The sequence below is a fragment of the Malaclemys terrapin genome, chromosome 8 (genome assembly GCF_027887155.1).
Source record: "Malaclemys terrapin pileata isolate rMalTer1 chromosome 8, rMalTer1.hap1, whole genome shotgun sequence".
Lineage (NCBI taxonomy): Eukaryota > Metazoa > Chordata > Testudines > Emydidae > Malaclemys > Malaclemys terrapin.
The window spans coordinates 12,748,389-12,773,626 of record NC_071512.1 but is presented as its reverse complement, the minus strand read 5'-3'; the positions used below and the strand labels follow the sequence as shown (position 1 = coordinate 12,773,626).

At 41.5% G+C, this 25,238-nt stretch overlaps 1 protein-coding gene across 2 annotated transcripts; it reads right to left on the bottom strand.

Annotated features, from left to right (window-relative positions):
• Window positions 1–1,382: 1,382 nt before the first annotated feature.
• Window positions 1,383–25,026, bottom strand: VDAC1 (voltage dependent anion channel 1). 2 transcript variants are annotated; one of them, XM_054037518.1, is made up of 9 exons: window positions 24,928–25,026; window positions 16,387–16,456; window positions 15,384–15,433; window positions 11,998–12,150; window positions 11,850–11,902; window positions 5,792–6,019; window positions 4,563–4,713; window positions 3,473–3,530; window positions 1,383–2,318 (listed from the first exon to the last, which is right to left on the bottom strand). In XM_054037518.1, the coding sequence occupies exons 2-9, from the start codon at window positions 16,451–16,453 to the stop codon at window positions 2,227–2,229; spliced, it is 852 nt and encodes a 283-aa protein (XP_053893493.1). In that variant the 5' UTR covers window positions 16,454–16,456; window positions 24,928–25,026; the 3' UTR covers window positions 1,383–2,226. The 2 variants fall into 2 exon arrangements, with proteins under 2 accessions (XP_053893493.1, XP_053893494.1); XM_054037519.1 differs by lacking the exon at window positions 24,928–25,026 and adding an exon at window positions 24,859–24,879.
• Window positions 25,027–25,238: the final 212 nt, after the last annotated feature.

Genomic DNA, 25,238 nt, shown 5'->3' with positions numbered 1-25,238 from the left:
CGGGGGGAATTTGTAAAACACTCAAAATGTCCGGGATTCCCCCCCTCCCCCGGCAGAGCAGAGCGAGCAGCTGGGAGGGCTGCAGGAAAGTCCCGGGCTGGACTCTGGAGCAGCTGTAGAGGAGCCGGATCCGCCCTGCATTCTGAGCCGGCAGCTCTCCCCTGCAGCCCGGTCCAGCAGCACTGTGCAGGGCCAGGGACCGGGTTTTGTTGTGCTGGGGAGCGCAGCCATGTGTCCGGCTCGGCTCGCACAGAGCCCAACACCCTGTTCTGAGCAGCAGGGTAAGGGGGCCAGGGAGGTTCTGGAGGGGGCAGTCAAGAAACGGGAGGGGGGGCTTTTTGGGGGGAGTGGAGAAAGTTTTGGGCAGTCAGGGTACAGGTAGGGGGTAGGGTCCTGGGGGGCAGTTGGGGGGGGTCTTAGGAGGGGGCAGTTAGGGGACAAGGAACAGGGAGTCTTAGGTAGGGGGTGGGGTTCTGGAGGGCAGTTAGGAGCAGGGGTCCCAGGAGGGGGCAGTCAGGGGACAAGGAGCGGGGGGGTGGGGAGCTGGGAGTTCTGGGGGAGGCTGTCAGGGGGCAGGAGTGGGGAGAGGGATCGGAGCAGTCAGGGGACAGGGAGCAGAGGGGTTTAGATGGGTTGGGAGTTCTCGGGGGGGCTGTCAGGGGGCAGGAGTGCGGAGAGGGATCGGAGCAGTCAGGGGACAGGGAGCAGAGGGGTTTAGATGGGTTGGGAGTTCTGGGGGGGGGGCTGTCAGGGGGTGGGGAGTGGTTGGATGGGGCGTGGGAGTCCCAGGGGTCTGTCTGGGGGTGGGGGTGTGGATAAGGGTTGGGGCAGTCAGGGGACAAGAGGCAGGGAGGCTTAGATAGGGAGTGGAGTCCTGGGGGGCAGTTAGGGGCAGTCAGGGGACAAGGAACGGGGGGAGGGTTGGGAGTTCTGGGGGGGCAGGAAGTGGGAGGGGCAGGGGCAGGGCTAGGGCTGGGCTCCTCCCGTCCTCTTTTTTGCTTGCTGAAATATGGTAACCCTAGTTATAGGTGAAACCACGTTATATCGAACGTGCTTTGATCCGCCGGAGTGTGCAGCCCTGCCACCCCCACCCCCACCCCGGAGCACTGCTTTACCGCATTATGTTCGAATTCGTGTTATATCGGGTCGCGTTATATTGGGATAGAGGTGTACTAAATTCTTAAATATTTGCTGTCTTATGGAAAAGACTGAATTACAATTATCTTTTCTGAATGAGTTATTCTAAATTTTTAAGTCTCCCAAATAATTTATTCATCACGTACGAAGATGCAAGTTAGAAAAAAATAACAGCAAGAAAATACGATGATGCAGGACCATTTTGTACAAAGCAAGAGGAATTAATATAAAGACAAAGTAAAAGGTGAAGTTTCAATATTTTATTCAAGTTGGGTTTTTTGTTTATTTCATTTTAAGTAGTGTCAAGTACAGCAGTTTGGGGTCTAGTTCCACACAAAATGGAAGACTAAAAATGTTCCCATTAAATTGCTAAAAAAAGTGGTAATAAAACAAAAGTCCATTTTAAATTCAGAGTGATGCCACTATGTGATGACAGTTACAAAGACTCTTCCCTACTTATGGCTCTGTCTTACAAGCTTTTCCATATTTAGTCCAAGGGAAAGGAACCACAACACAAAACAAGTATTATTGACTGAGTCACATCAAACCTTCTCCATACCAAAATTATACAAGGTGAACAATCTAAAGCACTCTGAAGCTGTAGGTATCAGATAACTAAATAAGACAAACAGTTAATGGAATATCTGTCTAAAAATATCCTTTTTTTCCTGATAGTTTTGCACACTCCATCATGGACTGAAACTCTGATAAGTTAATATCCAAAATCTATGCTTCATGAATTAAGAGTTCACTATGGTGGATTGCAATTCTCAGTCACGGTTTCTATATCACACTTTTCTGTCCTTATATAGCCATTACTCTGGAATAGGTAATCAGTACCTTCATTATATCCCTTGTGAAGTTGTAATTAGCAGCTGTGATGGGCAACAAGCCTGGAATTAGGTTTTTTTAAAATGTTTTCTTCTCAAAAGAACGACACTTTAAAGCTTAGCGGTCTTTAACCAGGTTTAACATGACTGATACGCAACAATACTTGCACCCCAGACATAAAACATTGAAAGGTTCACTAAATTCTGAAGGTAGCTATGCTGTAAAGTATTTTCAAATTAGTGATTGTACAATCCCTTTTTATGCTTCAAATTCCAATCCTAGACCAAGTTTGTGTCCACCCGCATTGACATTCTTGCCATCCAACAAAGCCGACAATGTAAGTTTGATACCTGCGTAAAAGAACAAAGAGGGAGAAGGTAAAACCTGGAAAAGAGGTACCAAATAAAATATGGTGTGTATATTTTGCTTCTTTGAATTATTGGCCCGTTATGGTAATTTAATTTGGTTGTATGGGGTTGACTATTCGTGTAAAGATTGTTCTTTTAAAATAACTTGTAGAATGCCTAAAGCAGTGGATGCATTTCTATCAAAAGAAATAATAATGAACAATAACATAGGGCTAAATTCTCCTATGTTTACTCATCTGGGTGGTACATTACTCTGAAGGCTTGTCTACACTATGCAGCTTTTAGTGACAACGCTGTGCTGACACAGCTAAAAGTCAGTGTGTGTGAACACTCTCTATCAGTATTTTGTCGGCACTTTTGCCGATAAAATACTTCCAGCCCCGCGAGCGGCATAAGCTTTGCCGGCAGGAGAGTGCTCCTGCCGATAAAGCTGCGTTCACACTGCCACTTGTGTCGGCAAAACTTTTGTCTTTCGTGGGGAGGGCTTTTTTAAGTACCCGCGAAAGACAAAAGTTTTGGCGACAACATCGCAGTGTAGACAAGACCTGAGTCATTCTATTGATTTCAGTGGGACTAATGGCAGACAAAGGCATTACTTAATGTGAGTGTGAATGACAGAATCAAGACTATTATGTCTACCCAACTTCCTAAAGCACATTTAGGTCTATGGATGAATAGTGCAAAATGCAAAAGTTATAAAAATTTGTATCAATCTGGTATTCTGACAGCAACATCATTGTGCTTCAATAATTCTGTGATCAGCAGCACTGAAGTTCTCCTCTCTAGGCCAGTGGAACTCAAGCGTGTCATGCTTTGAATTAGAAGAGAGGCTTACAATAGGAGAGCTTCCAGTGACTATGAATGCACTTGCTAAATCAGGACTTTACATGTACAAAAGGCCTGTTTGTGTATCTAACCGGTCATTTGAGGTGCTGCATGCTTCTGGCAAATCTGCTCCTCATTGAATGTCAAAAACTTTTTAAAAAAATCCAGCTCTAAAAGGGTCATTTCTTGAGTTGGCAAGTAGGACAACGATGTTATAAAACCAAATCACTTTTCCACATGAAAATCTCTTTGCTGCTTAAAGACTAAAATGTATCTTTCTCAAATTCTGAATTCTTTCTGTCTACACTTACCTGGCTTCAAAGTTTGAGTGTATCCTAAACCAATCAGACTGGAGTTGTTCACTTTAGCCTGAAAAAACAAAAAAACACACAGTCATTTTAATAATCTGGTATATTTCTTCAAAGTCTTTGCTGTTTAAAAGGTAAGTGGCTTTGTTTAAAAGGTTAAACTATTTCAGATTCCAAATCATATGGACATAATATGAACCAAATTTTGCCACTACTCACAGCTATGCAACTCCACTAAATACTTCCAATATATAAAGATGTTTTTTTGGCCATTCAATGACAGATCTGCGGGTAGCTATCTTACAACAGAAAAACTTCAAAAACAGACTCCAACGGGAGACTGCTGAGCTGGAATTGATATGCAAACTAGATACAATCAACTCAGGATTGAATAAGGACTGGGAATGGCTGAGCCATTACAAACATTGAATCTATCTCCCCTTGTAACTATTCTCACACTTCTTATCAAACTGTCTGTACTGAGCTATCTTGATTATCACTTCAAAAGTTTTTTTTTTTCCCCTCTTGTTTAATTGGCCTCTCAGAGTTGGTAAGACAACTCCCACCTGTTCATGCTCTCTGTATGTGTGTATATATATCTCCTCAATATATGTTTCACTCTATATGCATCCGAAGAAGTGGGCTGTAGCCCACAAAAGCTTATGCTCTAATAAATTTGTTAGTCTCTAAGGTGCCACAAGTACTCCTGTTCTTTTTAAAGATGTTTTTGTTAACCAACTTAATAACTATTGTAATGAGTCATGAATACCAGAGAATACTCTCTTCCACTTCACCTAGGTCAATTCTTATATGCCAGTCTACTGGTAACACAGCACTCTGTGCTACTTTTCAGAAAGTATAGGTAATAGTGATCTCAGACTGTCTGACTGATGGACAGCAGACAAAATACAGAGAATGGGTCAAATTCATCCCATGGAATTACATCAAGGATGTATTTGACCCACTAAATCCAAAACAAATATTACAAAGTTTAGAGCTTTCTATTATTACAGGCAGTGCGGGTAACAACACTTATAGTTGAGATTACTCAATTTCCAGTATAAGAATCTGCAAAGTCATCAACAGTACTCACAGAGAAAGATGCATCAGGGTCAATCTGATATTTGGCTGCTATTCCAAAGCGAGTGTTGCTATTTCCAGCTGTCCAAGAGAGATTGACAGCAGTTTCCAATTTATCATTCACCTTCTGATAAATGGAGCCTCCAAATTCTGTGCCATCATTCCTGTAATGAGCAGATTAATTTTAAATTGCACAGAAATTAAAAAAAAAAAAAATCTGTATTTTATAGTAATGGTCCCAAACACAATGTTTTGGACTACTACAGACTACTGTAGTTGAAAGCCATTGTAAGTGTTTGATGGGATAGCTCATAACTTTTGATAATCTGTAGGGACCAATGCACTTGGATCCGAAGTGCATTTGTGATTTGCCAGTCATTCCTTCTGGAATGCATGGATTCAACTGTTCTTTAAGGCAATTTGAGCTTCCTAAATCATATCTTGCAGAACCCCGGGAAAACTGAACAGAAGCAGGTTTGAATAAGCAGCTCCTAGAAGGCAGAACAGTTGTTCAAGTTCCAAATGGGAATGGCTTACAATAGCCCTGCTACATACAAAATGATTGTTATCAGAAAAGGGTGAGGACAGAACTGAAGGTTTTAATTAAATTTTGTCCTCTTTTTTCCATTTGTGCAGAAATGACAAGTGCTTGTGTAGATGGATTATTAGGAATTCCAATTCTGAAACATCCCAGGGTTACAGCTATATGAAGTTTGATTAAACTCCCTTGCTCTTGTGTTTCATTTCCTTTTGTTTCTGTTCTTGTACATTGTTTGTTTTCTCTCTTGGGCCAAACCATTAGTCTCTATTCCAATTTACCTTGCATAAATGGAGTAGTAGCTTTTATTTTCTCCTGCATGAAGAAAGTGTGTATAATTGAATACGTTTGCTTCTTTTATTTTTCCAATAAAAATCTGTTACAAAGTTGTACAGTTGAATGCCAAGCCAATCAATCGCTCACAATCTGTTCTTATTCCCTCCAAAATTGAATGAGTGCTAAAGGTTCCCTCAGTCTCCCATGCCCTCACCCACATACATCAAACAAAGGGCCAGTGCAAAACAGCATCTGAAGTCTTTAAGCAGATCTCTCTCCAATTTCTGGAGGTTCCTACTGAGCCTTCTCAGTAAGTGAAGAGTCCATGCCAACTCCATCATTTTCCCTCTTATTAATTTTGACAACCTTTCCACTTCGTTACTAAACCAGGGAGCAATATACATTAATGCTCATTTGCTGGTACTTACACATTAGTGTGAAGCTGGAATTCATCAGTCTTATAACCAACAGCAAAGTTGCTCTGGGTTACTCTGGATTTAGTTGTCTCAAAAGTCATTTGGTAACCTGACAACCAACCCTCATAGCCGAACACAAAGGCTCCACGTATTGAAGGTCCAGCAATATCAAAATCCATGTCACAGCCAAGGTTGATGTGTTCCCGTTTATATCCTGTCTTAATTTTAGCATTTTTTTTCCTGAAGGAAGGGGGGGGAGAGAAGAAAAGGGTAGAGATGGGGTGGCAACAAAGTTTTATGACAAAATCATTCATACGTAGTGATTTTATCAATCCATTGTTACTTTTAACAAAACATAACGATGCCAGAAGACAAAGTACACATACCCAGAGATCCATCCTTTAAATTTGTTTCACGCTGTATACATAACTGCAAATAAATTATGTGCACATGAAGCAATAAAATAAAAAACCGTTTGGAATACTGAGCCTCACATGCAGATCTTGAAACTAAATTACAGTATTTGAAAGTTGCAATACAAAAAGCATGAAACAAACCTAGTATGTACTGAATTTTTTTGCAATTAAAGACTGCGTTATCTAGGATCCTACCTAATTGCTTTGTAAACTGGTGTAGGTGAGAGAGAAGATGACTTTGCAGTTTTTATTTGAATATAATTTTAAAAGCTTGTTCCACTGATAGCTCCTAAATGCCTAAAACTGGAAACTTCTGGGAAAACATGAAGCAGAAAGGTTGCTTAGTCAAGTTTCATATGCAGACTGCTGTAAATCAACTCAAGTCCTGTTCTGGGTTCTAAATAGGTGGGAACTGTGTCAAGAAAAATCCATTGTTAACCACACAGTAATAGACAGCTCCACCATATCTTACTAACTACAGCCCCAATTCAGCAAAATACTGAATCTTGTCCCTAAACTTTAAGTAGCCTTTAACTGGACTACTCATGTGCTCAATGGTACACAAGTGCTTCAGTACCTTCCTGAATCAGGTCCTAAGGCAGAAAGTGTTACCTTTTCCCTGCCTTTCTCTTCCCAGAAATATTATTCAACTCTATGGCATTAACAGCAGTTATAATCCCATTTGACAGTGTGTTCACTTTCCAAGATCAATTTCTACAAGATTACAGCTTGGCTAAATTGTGCGTTTGGAGGTTCCCTTACAATCGTATTATGATTTGATTATTAAATATCAAAAGTTGTTCATCCCATGTTAATTCTTTGCAATTAAAGACTGATTTATATATGATCCTACCTAATTGCTTTGTAACTTGGTATAGATGAGGAAGAAGATTACTTTGCATTAGACAATTTGTAATTGAATATAATGTTAAAAGACTGTTTCATTGATATCGCCTGACTACCTAAGACTGGAAAATTTCTGAGAAAAACAGGAAGTAAAAAGTTTGTTAATCAAGTGACATATGCAGACTGCTGGTTGCCTAACAAACACTTCAATTCAGTATAATGGGTTTCCTTTCATGCAACCCAAGGAGGAAGGGCTTTTCCTATCACACATCTAGTCTTTCTGTATACAAGTATTAATTTAGGGCATTCATTCTCTTGAAATACTCTGTACCTACTTAATTAAGCTATCACCCATTAAAAATAACCAATCCCCTACTTGCCATCCTGTTCAATTTCTATTAGCAACAATGCATTATCCACAATCCACATAACAGTAAGAGAAGGACACTTCTAATGACTAATGATCACTTGTGGCTAATGGCCTTGGCAGCTACCACATATCCCTCTGCCTTGATTATCAGATATTTACATCAATAGCATTTTGGTCTCCAAAAATAATACAAGATATAAAGAATCACAAATTTTCAGAAGTTCAAGTAATCAAACTCCCTGTCTCCTCCCACCTCATAGCTATTCCCATTATTGTACAGCCACCCTGAGCTACTGCAAACATTTTTAATTTGAACATTTCCATTAAACATGAAAATTGGAGGAAGGGAGGAAAGTGTAGCTGTTCCATTAGTAATCTCTCAGGAGAGGTCAGCAGGGCATTGCAATAAGGAGCTGCTGGTAACTGAAAGAGTACTTTCCAGTCTTGCCCCAATATTACTCACAGAAAGATCTCCTTTTCCATAAACTAGGAGTAGCAGAAATTTTTGAGCCAGTCTTTAGAAACAAATGCTCTACCACCCTTCTTTCACAGTGACTATTAACACTTCAACTTACTGCTGCTTTGCGGAGCCTTCACCCCACAGAGCCATCTGTGTAGCAAATAAGTCTAGTTTTTCAATGGATTAAGTAAAACTCTGACGAAGTTGGAGGAATTTGGGTCTTGTGGCAGCTATGCATCAACCTGTGCATTTCTAGTGCCGACATCATGTGCTAAATGCATTAAGCACCAAATGCAAACTGAAGAATGCATAATCGTCGTCCACAAAGCACCTCTTCTCCATCACTCCTTGATTTAGTCACTGTTACTTAGCTTTTCTTTCTTTGCATTTAAAAGAAATTATGCTGTCATTCTTCCACACCCATTACTGAAGGAGGCTTGCACAAACAGGCTGGGTCGTGCATCACAATCTGAAAATAGGCTCAAGTTCATTAGATCTTCTGTGGCAAGTAGTTCTTTAGTGGGTTCTCTTCCAAGACCAACACTGCCCCTGGAAAGTTTCATCTTGTGCTCTCTTAACTCAGTGGGTGACAGAGGGAGAGGCATTCTCTCAGCTAGGCCCTAATCAGTTAAGGGTTTTAAAGACTAGTACCAGGACCTAGCACATTAGAATAGAAAGCCAAAAAGTGTGCTGAGCCCCCTTATACTGTCCTTGTATCTTTCAATATGGAATTACACTTATAGACAGACCAGCTGCCTGGAATCACTTGCTCCTTGCTAGTCTTGTCCAATGCATAATATTTCTCTTACACTTCCTTAGGTTTGTTTACATTAAGGGAGCAGATTCTCATTACTTGGTGGACTCTCACTCCAGAATTTTTGACTGTCATTTTTAAGATCTTCTCTTTCCTTTGAACTTACAAGTTCATTCCATCAACAACATTACATTTTGGGAAAATTGTATCACAAAGTTTCTTCTGCCACTTTACTTGGTCACTTCCCAGAGTCGGTCCAAACACATGGTTCAATCTAATTGAAATTTCAAAGTAATGCTCTATTTCAGCTGGAGGGAAAAAAGTCTTTCACTTTAATGGTTTCAAACTTGCCTGTATTACACTTTTACAGTGATTGCACCCTTCCTTTTACTCTCAGGAGCTTCTAAACTTTGCATTACTCAGCTGATGTTCTCTCCTGATGTCATCTCTTCTGCAGCAGTGTAGGAGGTGGAAGTCAAAAAGACTGTCAGCAGCACTCAGCATTGGCCTACCTCTGCTTCCACTGAAGTCAATAGTAGTAAAACTCACAATGACTGCAATGGCACAGGCCAACACTGAGCACGTCTGAAATTCCCATTCGTGGTTAATAGGTTCATCCAGGAAGGAAGGGAAAGCAAAAGATGTGTCAAACTCATGTCTGGTGTAATTCTACTGAATTCAGTGGAGTCACACCTGATTCTGGCCCAGTTTATTCAGATAATTTTTAATGGCCCTCCACAGAGGAATCCCCGTTTCAATTATAAGGCAGATGGGGAGCTGTTGTGAGATAACAGCTCAGCTATAATTTCCCATTCATATGTGATTATTTTTAAAATCCAATGATGTAATAATTCATTTTCAACAAAACTTCACATTATTATTAGGGCTGTCAAGCGATTAAAAAAATTAATCGCGATTAATCGCACTATTAAAGAACAGAATATCATTTATTTAAATGTTTTTGGATTTCTCTACATTTTCAAATATATGGATTTCAATTACCATACAGAATACAAAACGTACAGTGCTCACTTTGTATTATTTTATTACAAATATTTGCACAGTAAAAAACAAAGACATCGTATTTTTCAATTCACCTAATACCAATATAGTGCAATCTCTAACATGAAAGTTGAGCTTACAAATGTAGAATGATGTACAAAAATATAACTCACTCAAAAATAAATCATTGTGAAACTTTAGAACCTACAAGTCCACTCAGTTCTACATCTTGTTCCCCGCTTCTTGTACACGTCACCTGAAAGTGACAACAGGTGTTTGCATGGCGCTGTTGTAGCCGGCATCGCAAAATAGTTACGTGCCAGATGCGCTAAAGATTCATATGTCCCTTCATACTTCAACCACCCTTCCAGAGGACATGCGCCCGTGCAGATGGAGTCTGCTCAATAGTGATCCAAAGCAGTGCAGACCGATAGATATTCATTGTCATCATCTGAGTCAGATGCCACCAGCAGAAGGTTGATTTTCTTTTTTGGTGGTTCAGTTCTGTAGTTTCCGCATCGAGTGTTGCTCTTTCAAGACTTTTGAAAACATCTCTACACCTCGTCCCTCTCAAATTTTGGAAGGCACTTCAGATTCTTAAACCTGGGGTCAAGTGCTGTAGCTATCTTTAGAAATCTCACATTGGTACCTTCTTTGAGTTTTGTCAGATCTGCAGTGAAAGTGTTCTTAAAACGAACAACATGTGCTGGGTCATCATCTGAGACTGCTATAACATGAAATATATGGCAGAATGTGGGTAAAACAGAGCAGGGGACATACAATTCTCCCCCAAGGAGTTCAGTCACAAATTTAATTAACACATTATTTTTTTAATGAGCGTCAGCAGCATAGAAGCATGTCCTCTGGAATGGTGGCCGAAGCATGAAAGAGCATATGAAAGTTTTAGCATATCTGGTACTAAAATACCTTGCAATGACGGCTACAAAAGTGCCATGCGAACGGCTGTTCTCACTTTCAGGTTACATTGTAAAGAAGAAGCGGGCAGCATTATGGCCCGTAAATGTAAACGTATTTGTCTTAGTGATTGGCTAAACAAGAAGTAGGACTGAGTGGACTTGTAGGCTCTGAAGTTTTACATTACACTCAAAAAAGAAAAACACAGTTATGTAACAAAACAAAAAATCTATATTTGTAAGCTGCACTTTCATGAAAGAGATTGCACTACAGTACCTATATGAGGTGAACTGAAAAATACTATTTCTTTGTTTATCATTTATACAGTGCAAATATTTGTAATAAAAATAATAATAATGTAAAGTGAGTACTATACACTTTGTATTCTGTTTTGTAATTGAAATCAACATATGTAGAAAAACATCCAAAAATATAATACATTTCAATTGGTATTCTATTGTTTAATAGTGTGATTAATCGCAATTCATTTTTTAATCACGATTAATTTTTTTTAGTTAATCGCGTGAGTTAACTGTGATTAATTGACAGCCCTACTTTTTATGCTTTAAAACTAAAACTGAATATACTATCTGCACATGAGATAGCAAGCAATTTGAAATTAGAATATGAGGTCTGCAACTTGGGGTGAAATGGTCACTGTGATTACTGCCTGGTCACTTGCAGTGCCATGTGCTATTTTCAGAGGCAAATCTGCATGATATTCTCAATCATCACAACATTTGTTTGTGTGTGGGAAGGAAATCAACCAACATCTAGTCTTACAGCTGCCTAATCCTCCTGGCCCATATAATATGTCACTGTCCAATCACACAAACCAAAACATTCATCCAATCCCAAACATGGTTACAGCCTGCAAGAATTTAGGCTTTACATCCAGCTTGAGAGAAGAACCCAATTACTGAACTGAGTTATTGGAGCAATCAGCCAAATAGCTTGCAGTGCTCATTAATCTCCGCATTTCAGCTGATTTGTTTAGGGTGTGGTAGCCAAGTGAACATTTTAAGATATGAACTGCATTAAGTCACAATGACCAAAACAAAACTGTTTCACCGGACACCAGTTTTGACTATAATCTTCAAATTATTGTACTTAATCCTTTGCTACTTATAAATTATGTCAAAAAAGGAATTTTCAATTCAAAGGTTTAGTAAGATGTGACAGGATTTGACTGCTCGGGGCATACCTGCTATCTGTTCTTATTCTTCAGTTTACAGGGAGTTAAAGAATAAACCAGTGTTCAGGAAATAAAAACAAGCAAAATATCCCTTTTTGTCGTCACTTCTTACCCAGTGTTAGGAGAGAACGAGGAGTCAAAGGTCAGCTTCAGTCCATGTGCAAGCTGAACAGAAAAGAAATTCACCAGTTGCATTTATAATTGAAAAGGAGACTGTGATAAGTAAATTGGTAAACTGTGACTTGTGAGCTAAGAGTTACCTGATCTTCAAGAGTAATCTCTGTGCCTAGTGTGTTGTCGGTGTTCCACTTCTCCGTGAACGTCAAGCCATATTCCCCCCATTTGTATTTTGTTTCCAAACTGCCAGTAACTTTGCTTGTCTCTGAGTTTGCTGAACCTGAGCTTGTAAATTCCTAAAGTAAAGCAAAATAAATAAATAAAGATGCAGAATGTACTAATTACAATTACAGTAATTTGGGGGCGTATTCAGCATCACAGTGCTTTCTCAAATGCTTTTTCTATATTTGTTTCCTTGTCATTAATATAAGCACACACTTGCCCTGACAAAACTGCAAAATAAGAATGCTTCACATTTAAGGAATGCACTGGTGATGCGTGTGTGAATAATTTTCTCTGCTGACATAACACAAAATAAGACACTATTTCAAGTGTTACTATGCAAAATAAAACCTGTGAAATAAAATAATTACTCTCTCAAGTCTTCAACTACATCTTTCCTCAGGTATTTCAATCAGCTCAATTAAGCAATCAAACAACAATTAATGATTATTTTGTAGCATAAGCCAAATGAGAAAAATTCTTCAGACATTTTTTTTTGGGGGGGTGGGGGGAATCACATTTCAAAAGTTCTGACAGTGAGGAAGAGATGTTGCAAATCACAGCAGCAGCCAACTGTGTACACACTTTATTTTAAAACAAGTGACTGACAATGCTGCCAAACGGCATTCAGACATAGGTTCCCAGAGAGCAGTGGCTCAATCCTGATCACTTTACTAAGAGCCAACTCAAAGTCTGCAGGGAAAAAAACACAGTCGAACCAGCAGCCTTTGCAAGCTGAAGTTCATGCAGTTTCTACTCATCCTATTCAGCTGGGTAGAGAGGGAAAGACAATCCCCTCATCATCAAGTGGGCAGGGGGCCTGGCCTTGCTGGGTCAGACCATGGTCCAATCTTGCCCAGTATCCTGTCTGCAATAGTGGCCCATACCAGAACTTCAGGGGGAACACACAGAGCAGGGCAATTATAGAGTGGTCCATCGGTCTTCCAGACCTAACTTCTGGTAGTCAGAGGTTTAGAGTCATCCTGAGTATGGGGTTGCGTCCCTGGCCATCTTGGCTAATAGCAGTTGATGGACTCCATGAACTTACCCAGTTCTTTTATGAACCCAGTTATACTTTTGGACATCACAACATCCCATGGCAATGAGTTCCACAGATTAACAGTGCATTGTCTGAAAAAGTACTCTCTGTTGTTTGTATTAACCCTTTGCTGATTTATTTCATCAGGCAACTCCTGGTTTTTGTATTGTGTGAAAGGGCAAATAACACTTCTCTGTTCACTTTTTCCACACCATTCAAGATTTTATAGACCTCTTTCATATCCCCCCCTTAGTTGTCTCTTTTCTAAGCTGAACAGCCCTAATCATTTCCTCACATGGAAGTTATTCTATACCCTCAATCATCTTTGTTGCCCTTTTCTGAACCTTTTCCAGTTCCACTATATCCTCTGGAAGATGGGGTGACCAGAATTGGACACAGTATTCAAGGGGTGGGCATAAAATGACATAGTGGTATTATGGTATTTTCTGTCTTACTTTCTATCCCTTTCCTAATAGTCCATAACATACTGTTATGTTAGCCTTTTTGACCCCTGCTGCAGGGTGTCAGGGAGGCTAGTACCCCGCTCCACCGCTTCCTCCTGCCGCACCCCCCCCCCACAGCTGGAGCCTCGAGACACCCCACACACACACCTGGAGGAGCCCTAAACATCCCACCTCTGGGCTTGATGAGCTCCACGCTGGCCAGAGGCCCAAGTGTCCCCACCCCCAACCTCAGCCAGAGCCCCAAGACCGTCCCACACGGAGAAGCCCCAGGCTAATCAAAGCCCCGAGCCCCCATCCCTCCTGCCAGGAGGTCACCCACCCACCCACCCACCCACCCACCCACACACCTGCTCAGAGGAGCCCTGGGCCAGCCACAGCTGCACCTCCCCTTCCCAGACCCCAAGCTGCTGTGGGGAAAAGCTCTCACTAAGACGCTTTTGATATGCCCCATGCAGGTTCCGGGGCAGCTGAGGAGGCAGTATTTGCTACTCAACTTCCTGGGTACCTCGGTAATCTCTCTGGAGTCCAGGGACATTACTAATGAATCCAGGAAGCTGAATAGCACATACCACTTCTTCAGCCGCCCCAGAACTTGCCTGGGCAAAAACTTCCCCCGCCAAACCCGCAACCGGGGTTCCAGCGGCTGCAGCAGTGCCAGTGGAGGCTCCCATACGTGGCAGGGCTCTTTCACGGTCTATAATGAACCCCTGGCTATAACGAACAAATGGTGTGGATCCTGACGTGTTCGTTATAGCAAGGTTGTACTGTACTTTACACTTATCAACGTTGAATGGCATCTACCATTTTGTTGCCCAGTCTCACAGTTTTGTGAGAAATCCTATGTAACTCCGTGCAGTCTGCTTTGGACTTAACTATCTTGAATAATTTTGATCATCTGCAAACTTTACCATTCCCACCTACCCATGGCTACTTAGTTCCCTTAGGAGCCTTTGGTAAGGGACATTGTCAAAGGCTTTCTGAAAATCCACGACACTATATCCACTGGATCACCTTTGTCCACGTGCTTGCTGACTCCCTCAAAGAATTTTAATAGATTGGTGAGGCATGATTTCTCTTTACAAAAGCCATGCTGATTCTTCCCCAACAAATCATGTTTCTCTGCGTGTCTGACAATTCTGTTCTTCTCTACAGTTTCTACCAATTTGCCTGGCATTGAAACGAGGTTTACCAGCTTGTAATTGCCAGGATCTCTTCTGGAGCCCTTTCTCCAGAATTCTCTTATAGAAAGATGGTGCATTGTTAGGGTGACCAGATAGCAAGTGTGAAAAATCGGGATGGGGGTGGAGGGGTGGGGTAATAGGAGCCCATATTAAAAAAAGCCCCAAATATCGGGACTGTCCCTATAAAATCAGGACATCTGGTCACTCTATGTTGCATAGTACAATGTTCTCTCACAAATATTATGCCATATACGAGTCTATTCACCAAAACTGCACCTGCTAAGAGGGAGGAATTTTTAAAAATGGCAATCAGAGTGGAAATGATAATTTTTTTCCTACTTGCTAAAATTTCAAGTTTAAGTCATTTTGTAATTTAACTGCTCTCATAAAATGCAAGGTATAACTAGTATTTTATACAAGTGATGCATAGTACCGCAAATGAACACATCTACTATGTCATACATACCTCATTACTGAAAGATAACCGCAAAACATAGCATAGCTACATTATAATATAATCCAGCATGTAAAAGGTGTGAAATTCATATTTTTCCACTTTTAGAAATGGGGACATAATAAACATATAGTTGATAGATACTAATGTTTTCTCTTTCCAAACTCACCAGTCCATTTTCAGATTTTGTCTTCAAATCAAGTTTTATTAATCCAAATCCTAAAAAATGACAAAAAAAAAAACCAAGAATTTTACATATTAGTTTGAAACAGCAACATACAGAAACAGCATTTCTCTGTTATCTCTTACAGCTCCCAGCTCCATCGCCTTTGAACAATCTAAGAAAATAGGATTTATACAAGAGTCGACAGCTGCTCCTATTACTTGTTTGCCAGGACAGATTTTGCCATTTATATTCATATTAGATAGCACCTTCCTACACTAGTCCTAGTGATTTCAGTGGTGCTACTTCCACAATGCTAGATTGGAATACTTCTACTGGTACTACTGAGGAGTACCTTGCTCCACAAGTAACTCTATTGACTTCAGTGATACCATGCTTAGAGTAAGGTAATGTTCGACATGAGTAAGGGGATTGTAATCTGGCCTATAAAAAGGTACTATACACCAGTTTCCTTCAAACAGAGAGCACGCTAAGGGAGACATTGATGATCTTCAACCACAGGAGAACAAGTAGCTCCCCTCTGGTCTTTACCAGCCAGGACGGACAGCACTCTAAATCTCAGCTTGTGCAATGCAATTCCTCCAATACCCTGGAATTCAGCCTGAACCCAAATATTATCATCTGCAAAATAACTTCAAAGGTCTTCATCACAGAAGGCACTCAAATTAGCAGTCAAGCTGTCAACGGCTCAAAACAAATCTGATTAAGACTGGGTGGAAATTTCAGCTGAGATTTTTAAATTGGTTCTCACGGTTTCAGCTAGTTATTAGGTTTTGCAACAGGTCTACTGGTCGACCAGTTCCTGGGACTACTGGTTCTCCATTAATAACCTAGAGACCAGAGTAGCAGAAACCAGGTAATGGGGTCTAATAGAATGTACTGAAATTTCTAGTAGGGAAGAGAGTAAAATCTTAGGAAAACAGCTTCAGGAGTTAGTTATTCAGTAAAAAAATATATATATATATATTTTCCTCCTGGTATTATTTACCATAGCCCTTGGTGAAAACATCTCTGGCAGATTTTCCTAGATCAGCGTAAGCAGGTGGAACAGCCATTTTCTGCAAAAACAACAACAGAGATTACAATATTTAGATTCTAGCTGATAATTTAAGCAAAACTCCCACAGTACGGCCACTCTCCTTTTTCCAACCATCAGCTCTCAATTAGCTATAGAGCTGGATAAAGTATCTGCAGCAATATTGACATTTTCTTTATTGGCCAGTATTAGTCACTGAGGCATATATGCCATGTTGAATCAGAAACAGTCTGCAAAACAAATACAAAAAGGATAGTAAAATGTGAAGAAACTTTCTGTGCCTTTGAAGGCAGTTAAATGCTGATGCTTTTACAAGAACTGCATGATTTACTTCCTGGTTTTTGTTCTCATTAAAGTTTCTCTATATGTTCGTTACTTCCATTAATCAAGGTGAGTATCCTATTGGACTGTGAGCAATCCAGGTTTAATTCAGAACATGCCTAACCTCTATAGTCAATTGCACCAAAATCCCTCTAACTCCGAGGATCTGATTCCAAGCACAGAGTAAGGTAAGCTCCTCTGTTACACAGTCCAGCAGGATACAATTTATGCCAGCAAAATCTATGAGTGGCTATTCTTCACCCTAAACTTTCTTTTACTTGGGTATCACTACTACTACTGGATCAGATTTTTAAACCTCCTTAGACATGGATGCCTCCGTTCCTTTCTGTTGCCCAGTGGGGAGAAAAACTGAATTCACTGTGCAGAACTGGAATTGAGGGGATTGCATAGAGGGTAGAGTGGCTATATACAATGCACCCAAACAGGCAGCCATTGGCTACCCCTCCATACTAACTAGATACAAAATCCAAGCACCAGGCAAACTCTGAGGCATGGCCTGCCCAGATGAGGGAGAATGGAGCTTGGGAGAGGTAACTGTGTGAGATGCTTTGTTTGGCATGGATATCCTGCGAACCACAAGCTTTGGCCCAGATTTTCAAACAGCTCTTCAGGTTGTATGCGCTCAGCAGAACTTGCCCCCTGCTGGTTCAATACCTGCCAGCAAGAAGGAAGGATTCATCACATTTCCCCTCACTCCCCACACCCACAGAGGTTTGTAGGATATGCCATGCCAGGGGGAAAGAAAACTGTACCCCCCCCCCTTTTTTTTTTTAAACACCAAGATATGAAGCTGTGACCCTGACATGTTTTGTTTTGTTTTTTTGAAAGGGACAATCAAAGTCAGCAGACCTGAAGTTTTACAGACCTTCTTCCCTCATACAGAAGTTCACTATTCCTTACACATTACAATTTAAAAACCACAAAATTGATGATTTCTCCCTGCCTATCAATACCAGACATTGCAGTGGGATTTCATATTCCTAAAATCCTTCTTGGTTTTGTGTATTAATGACATAATTCCAGTAAAGGAGAGTGCAAATGTGATAGAGGGAATTTTCTACCAGGAATAACCAATCCTGACTCAATACCACAAGAGCTGTGCAATGCCAGAAAACAATGCCTTAATGTAAGATCTAAAGCCACCAAACAAAAAGACACCAATCACATGCACACAAGAGGGTGCTGCTTCTACTCTTTTTTTTTGCTTCAGACTTGGATGCAATTTGTTTCCACATGAACTTCGCTACCCATTAATACCTGGCAGGCACTTTTAAACAGCCACTTAAAGCCTCAAGCATTCACTTCAACAAGTTGTTGCCTGCCAAGATAGGATCTTGCTTTTACATAAGTGAAGAATCCCTTTCCTAAAGTGTACAAAACAGACGTAGCAACTAAATCAAATTGAACTGTCTTCTCAGAATGCACATAAAGTAGTATATAAGGGAGCATAACAGACATATTAAGATGCAGACTCAGTTACCCAGACTACATTGTATCTGGATGTATCAAAAGACCCTTAGAGAGACAAAGTGGGTAAGGTAATAGCATTTATTGGACCAACTTCTGTTGGTGAGAGAGACAAACTTTCAAGTTCTCCCACCAACAAAAGTTGGTCCAATCAAAGATATTACCTCACCCACCTTCTCTCTCTAATATCCTGGGACCAACACAGTTACAACACCACACATCAGAAAACCCTTGCAATGTATTAGTCGGATGCATCACAAAGTATCTGAGGAACGATAGGCTGACATCAAGCAGCTAAATGGTTAATAAAAAGTTCAGGCCATAATCCAAAAGATTTGAAGCTGCTTACAACATTAGGGCTGAATTTTGCCCTTTTTTTGTGCCAGCATGAAAGCCGGGATTTAATTCCACTCCCTACAGTGGAAACCATTTTAAAAAGTTGATCAGATGTGATTCGGGGGAGGGGAGGGGGGAGAGGGGAGGAAACAGCCTACAAATCTGTTGATGCTTCTACAGTACTTTTAAAAAAAATGCCTCTGCTCTGCAGACCATCAATTTTAAAAACATAGCACAACTATGGCCCTCAGTGCACAGATCACTTCACAGAAAATAGAGTCAAGGTAGGCCCAGCAACTCCAGAATCCTGGACATATTGAGAGGATTCAGAATCAGGACCACTTACAGTTTAGACAATGCTACTTTCCAGTCATAGCAGCCAAATCTCACTAGAATTAAGTGAGGAGTAGTTCCAAAATACCAAGCAGCATCAAATCACAGTATTAAAAATTCCTACATTTGAAAAGCAGGTAAGTATTGCTGTGAAGGGCAACTCGAACTGCTGTCATTCTATAGAAGCCCTAATTGCTCTCAGTACAAGGAGTATTTTAGAGATCATATGCATTTCCAATACACACTTATGATCACATTGATTCAGTTGGTTTTCCTAAAATCAAAATTTTACACTAACTTGTTTTCACCAAGACTGTGTGCCAATATTATTGTTTTATTTATATACTCTTAATAATTCTCCTGTATAAAATTCCACAGTCCCAAACTCTGCTCTCACTTACACTTGTGTAATGCCACTAACGGCAATGCAGTGACTCTTATGCAAATGTAACAGAACGGAGGCAGGCCCCGGGATTCAGTTCTAAGATATTATCCCCAGCAAGCTATCAGCAGGGAGAGTCAGTCATGCTTGTGTGATGAATCAGCTGTGACATGCTGATCCAATGCAGCAGTTGTCTATGGTTCTAGGGCAGTGACAGATGCTTAGTCTCCTCTTATGCAATCACTATAATTAAGAAATAATATAATAATGCTAAATCCATGTCCATTGTAAATCTATTTGTAAGGCAGATCATTTAAGTAACATAGAAAGAGGTGTCTAAAATGGATGAAAAACCGTTCTGTGTATAAGTTGGTAGTTAACCTTATTGTTGTCAGTGACAAAGAAAAAATAATTATTTCTGTTCACATCAGCTGGTCAACAGAGGCCTACTGTATTACAGGAGAAAAACAAATCCATCACATCATATAAGACTGCAGCATGCTTAACCAGAATAAAGGGCCAGGGACTAAGGACATACCGAGCTAAGGTGACCAGATGTCCCGATTTTATAGGGAAAGTCCCGATTTTTGGGTCTTTTTCTCATAGAGGCTCCTAATACCCCTCACCCCCTGTCCCGATTTTTCACGTTTGCTGTCTGGTCACCCTATACCGAGCGCATGTCTTAGTCTTTCACCTCTGGAATTCCAGGAGGTGAACTCAGACTAGGTCATAAGTGAAACTGAAAACACTGGTCTTATCCCTGCCCTGCTGTGTGTATAGACCATAAAACTACCACATGACTCAATCTCTGTTCATAAAAGGCCAAGACTTAAATAGTAGGAAATACTGGAAGTCATTGAGGCACTGACAGAGCTACATGGGGAAACTTTGGACTGACTGCTTGACTCACAGTAGAGCTACTAACGTAAGCACTAAATTCAGAATTGTAAAGAGAAAAAATGGAAAGCTTCCTTTAGAGTGTGCAGCAGCTTCTACTTATTGTAGACAACAGGGGCCAAATTCAGCCTTAGTTAAGAAAACTCTACTGAAGTCAACAGAGTTCCACCTGGGCTAAATCTAGCTCTAAATGTTTCCAAATGTTGTGAGGTTGGCAAGTTTCCATTGTATAACACAATTTTGGGGTCCTGTGTCAGCCGTTACCCAACTACAAGCAAACAACCATTTATTTACCTGAGTGTCATACAAAGTGTCATTTATTTTTTTTACCCAGTAATTTTAAATACATCTGTTTGCCACCAGCCTCCCTTCCCACAGCGAGGCTGAAACGATATAATTAATAATGATGATGATGATACTACCTAGCTATTACATTGAGATCTACTGGTGAAGAGAACTAAGTGCTTTACAAAGGAGGCCAGTATTATCATCCCCATTTTCACACATATGGGGAAACTGAAGCACAGAGAGGCAAAGTGATTTACCAAAGAACACCCAGCAGGCCAGTGGCAGTTCTGGGAACAGAACCCAGATCTCCTGATCCCAGTCCAGCGCTCTATCCATCAGCCAACATGCCTCTCCTATGATACTGGAACTTTCCCTGCATAGACTATTGGCTTTTCCTTTAGTTTTATTAATATTTCTATGGTGGAAAATATACCACAAATTTAAAATAAGAAGGAAAAAACCCAGGCAGGACCAAAGTTAGTGGGAATCTATGAGTAAGGATGTCGTGATTTAGACCACAGTTCAGGCTAATTTTCACTTATAAACTTGAACATATGCAACAATTCTTGAAAATGGTGATCCCTATTGAATTTGAAAGGATTTTCAGTTTACCATTTCCACTATTTCCTTTAGAGCATCTTAAAGGCAGACTTTGTGCCGTGATATAAGCCAATGATATGTTCCACTGAACTATTTGTACAAACCACAGTGACATACTATCACAAATTATGAGACAAACGACAATCTCCCTGCATAAGAGGGAAGGCAAATCAAGGAGTCATCCCTTACAGTCCACACACCTAAGAAATTTGATTCATTTTTAAAATAGTTGCTAGAAAGTTACAACTTGAAACAATGCTCTGGATTCTTTGGCCAAGAAATTTAATTTACAAATTAAAAATAATTTTAAAAAAGCATGAGGGATGGTGGATTTGTATGACAGAATTACAAAAACGATGGTCCTAAAAATAACGAAAACAAACCAGACTTCAGTGTCTCAAAAAACTACTCGCAGTTGAAAAAATAACTAAACCTGCCCAGGCTTTGTTTTAAAAGAAGTTTAAGAGCCTAATACAAAGCCCACTCAAGTCATGATTGCAATCAGCTTTGGATCAGGGCAAAGATTTATGCACCTGCTTAACTTTAAACACAAGTCAGCCTAAAGCACATGTGTTAGTCTTTGCAGGACCTGGGCCTAAGTGCACATATTTATGAATACTCTGAACTATGGATCAATAGGAAACCAAAGTCCAAATTTTGCCCCAACTTGTAAGTCCACTTAAATCAATATACAATATAAGTCCAAAGCCTGCAAGCTGTTCCACACAGGCAGACCACTAAGCCCTTCAAGTGTCAAACGATCTAAGGTACTTACTTATATGGCACCCATTACCATAGTATCTGAGCAATATCCCCACAATACACTTGTGAGGCAGGGAGGTACATTTAACAGATAGGGAACAGAGGCACGGAGTTTAGGTGACTTGCCGAAGGTCACACAGGAAGTCTGTGGCAGAGCAGGGACTTGACCCTCAGTCCCACATTGAGTTCATGGAACTGTGTGCAGCATAAGGGCCCTAGTCTTAGTTTATTGAGCAAATATTGCACATTTTAAACCCTCTCAAACTAGTTACATTATCATCCAAATAAGTAATTGTTTAGTTCTTAAATACTGATGTAGCTAACATACTCTAGTGATTAATCAAACAATACGCATTTTAAAAAACCCCTTAGCACATATTTACAAGAACAGTTCAATGATCTTTGTGTTTAGGGAATTAAAGAAAGAGAGGGGAGTCTGATCTGAGTTCATGGGTGTAAATACAACTTTTAATTAAGACAGTTTTATTATTATTTGCAAAGTTTAAGATACTAATTAAACAAAGCGAAAAAAAAACACAGGATACAATTCTGCCCTCCCCGCTGTGGCCAATAAAGTTAAAAAGGCTGTGAAAGCCGAACAAGTCCCAAGGATCCTATTTGTTAAAATAAAATCCCAAACCATACATTAACAACTGTTCATGCAAATACATGTTTAGGAAGCAGTGAGCAATAATGTGATCATTGGCAGCAAGGATGGGAATAGAATTAGGACAGTTAATTAGTTGGCCAGTAAAATCTATGAGTTGCCACAATTATATCACCAATGCAGTGCAAGCTTACCAGGTAAGCACAGTAGGCATGGGTAAAGCACTGAAGAGGGGCCAGAGCACTTCCTAAACATTCTGGGCTGTATTATATCCTCTATTACAGGGGTTCCCAAAGTTGGTTTGCAGCTTGTTCAGGGTAAGCCCCTGGCAGGCCGCGAGACGCTTTGTTTATCTCAGCGGCCGCAAGTATAGCCACTCGCAGGTCCCAGTGGCCACAGTTCACCATTCCTGGCCAATGGGAGCTGCAGGAAGCAGTGGCCCGGCCCACGCCGCTTCCCGTAGCTCCCTTTGGCCGGGAACCGCCGCCACTGGGAGCTGCGAGCCACGGTACTTGTGGACACTCAGGTAAACAAAGCATCTCGCGGCACGCCAGAGGCTTAGCCTGAACAAACTGAGAACCAAGTTTGGGAATCCCTGCTCTATTACATCAGTGCACCCTCAAATCAATGGGCCTGACCAGTTAAAAATGAGGGCAATATTTGGTCCTCCAGGGTATTTTTGTTTGCTAGTTCCTTTCACACTGTAGAAAAGCATTTACTATATTTAATCTTAAATCAATTTTCTCCTTCTATGTTTTTCATCTGCCATGTTCTCAAAATATGTATGTTTGGGCTTTGCAATCTCGCTGCTTAGATTCTGCTGACACCATCCTGCAGGGAAGTCACAGTACTGACTTGGGGACATCACTCATGTTGCCATACCCAATTCAGACTCTACTGCTCAATCAGACAAAAGTTGAGGCTGGATGTGGGGGAAGAAACAGGAGTACAGAAAATGATGGACCAAATAAATCACTTGTTGTGTAAAGTTGGAGCAGGTGTTGTATTTTAAAAAGAGTTTTCACAGTGTGAAAGTCCTTCTTCAAAGAGATTCTGACACAATTCATACCAGGGAATGACAGAATTTTCATTTCTGACCCTCAAAAGGCAATCTGGAATGCAACACAGAATCAGAACAGTTTTCGTTGGTATCATTATCACTGCTCTTTCGAAATAGCCTGACTAACTCAACAGCATGGACCCATTCTACTCCAATTTTATTTTAACTAATGGCCAAAGACAGAAAGGATATGGAGATAGAGCTACTTCATACCACCAGATATAGTTCTTCCAGATCACAGCTGTGACAGGACAGGGTGGGCAAACTTTTGTGGCTGCTGCACAAGGCTGAGCCTTTTCTGAGGATAAAGGAATTCAGTCCCTAGCATTCTCAAACTGGCCCATGGCTCCAGTATTAAAATACAATTAAAAATATAAATAACAATTTTTTTTTAATTACAAGTATTTGGGGGGTTGGCGTTTGTGTGTGCTTTTTTAAAGATCTCATGCTGAATGTTCCTAACTTCTGGAACGCCACTAAGCCCCATCATTTATTCACACTTTCCACAAGAATAAGGAAGATAATGGGCTGGTTAAAATAAGGTAAATTACTGGCAATCAAAGATTCGGTGCTGAGTCATGCTATCATACAAGACAGCCATATAGGACATTCGGGGGGAGAGGGAAGGATATTGGAAGTATTAGAGCCCAAAATCCAATCAAGAACAGTTATAAACGCAGTATAGCGAATGAACAACAGTAAAAACTTGCTAATGCAGAAGTTACAATTTGTAGGCCCTGTATTTATATTCCTAGCATCCTGGCTGTGAAAATAATGTATATATTGAATCAGCTAGCACAGCCCCGCACTGAGATGTAACCAGCTCCAGTCTAGTTATTCGCCAGGAAGCAGACTTACATCTTCTTGTTGGGCCCTGTGCAATGATAATGCATTGAGGTAAATCACAGTGCTGAACATGCCTTCCCCTCCCCAGAGAGAAGGTCACCTACAGCCTACCTCTCCTGGAGGTACGGGGTGGAGAAGGAAGCGGCAGCTACCATCCTGCAAACCCCTCCCTGTCTGACTCTGAGCCGGCTGGCGGCGGGCGGGCCCCCGGGTCCCGGCTGGCAAACCGATGGCGCTGCCTAAAATAGGTGCCCACTCCCCATGTTTAGTGCCGCATGAATGCACCACCCCCGAAGGTAACTGGGGGGCCGGCTCCGTCCTTTGGGATCCGGGCAGCTGGTGCATGGGTCAGGCTCCCCTCCAGGGAGCCCCTCCCGACCTCGGCGGGTGCAGGCAGCCGCAAGGGCCTGGCTTTCCAATGCCCATTGCGCGACCGATGGCACCGAGCACCAGGCCCTGCCCCATCCCCTCTGCAGGCTGCAACGGCGGCCGCCGCCCGGTTACCTCTGCAGCGCCGCCGCGGGACCAGCGGCCTGCCCGGGGCACGGGAGGAGGCTCGGCCCACGCGCTTACCTTGCTCGCCGGGCTCTGCGGCGGCTGCAGCGAGGCTGAGTGACAGCTGGGGGAGGGAGCGGGGCGGACCTTGCCTGGCAGGAGCCCGGCCTAGGGAGAGACCGCGAGAGCAGCTCCGCCACTCCCTGACGGCCGGGAGACGTGACTGCGGGCTGGGCTGGGCTGGGCAGGGCAGGCTCGCCCCGGCGGTGGGTGCGGAGCTCTTGCAGGGCGTGACAAGCAACGGGAGGCTCATCGGCTCTCCGGGAGCATCCCCGTGGTTTAAGCCGGTGCTGGGCAGAGTCCCAGGGAAGGCACCGCTGGGCACAGCC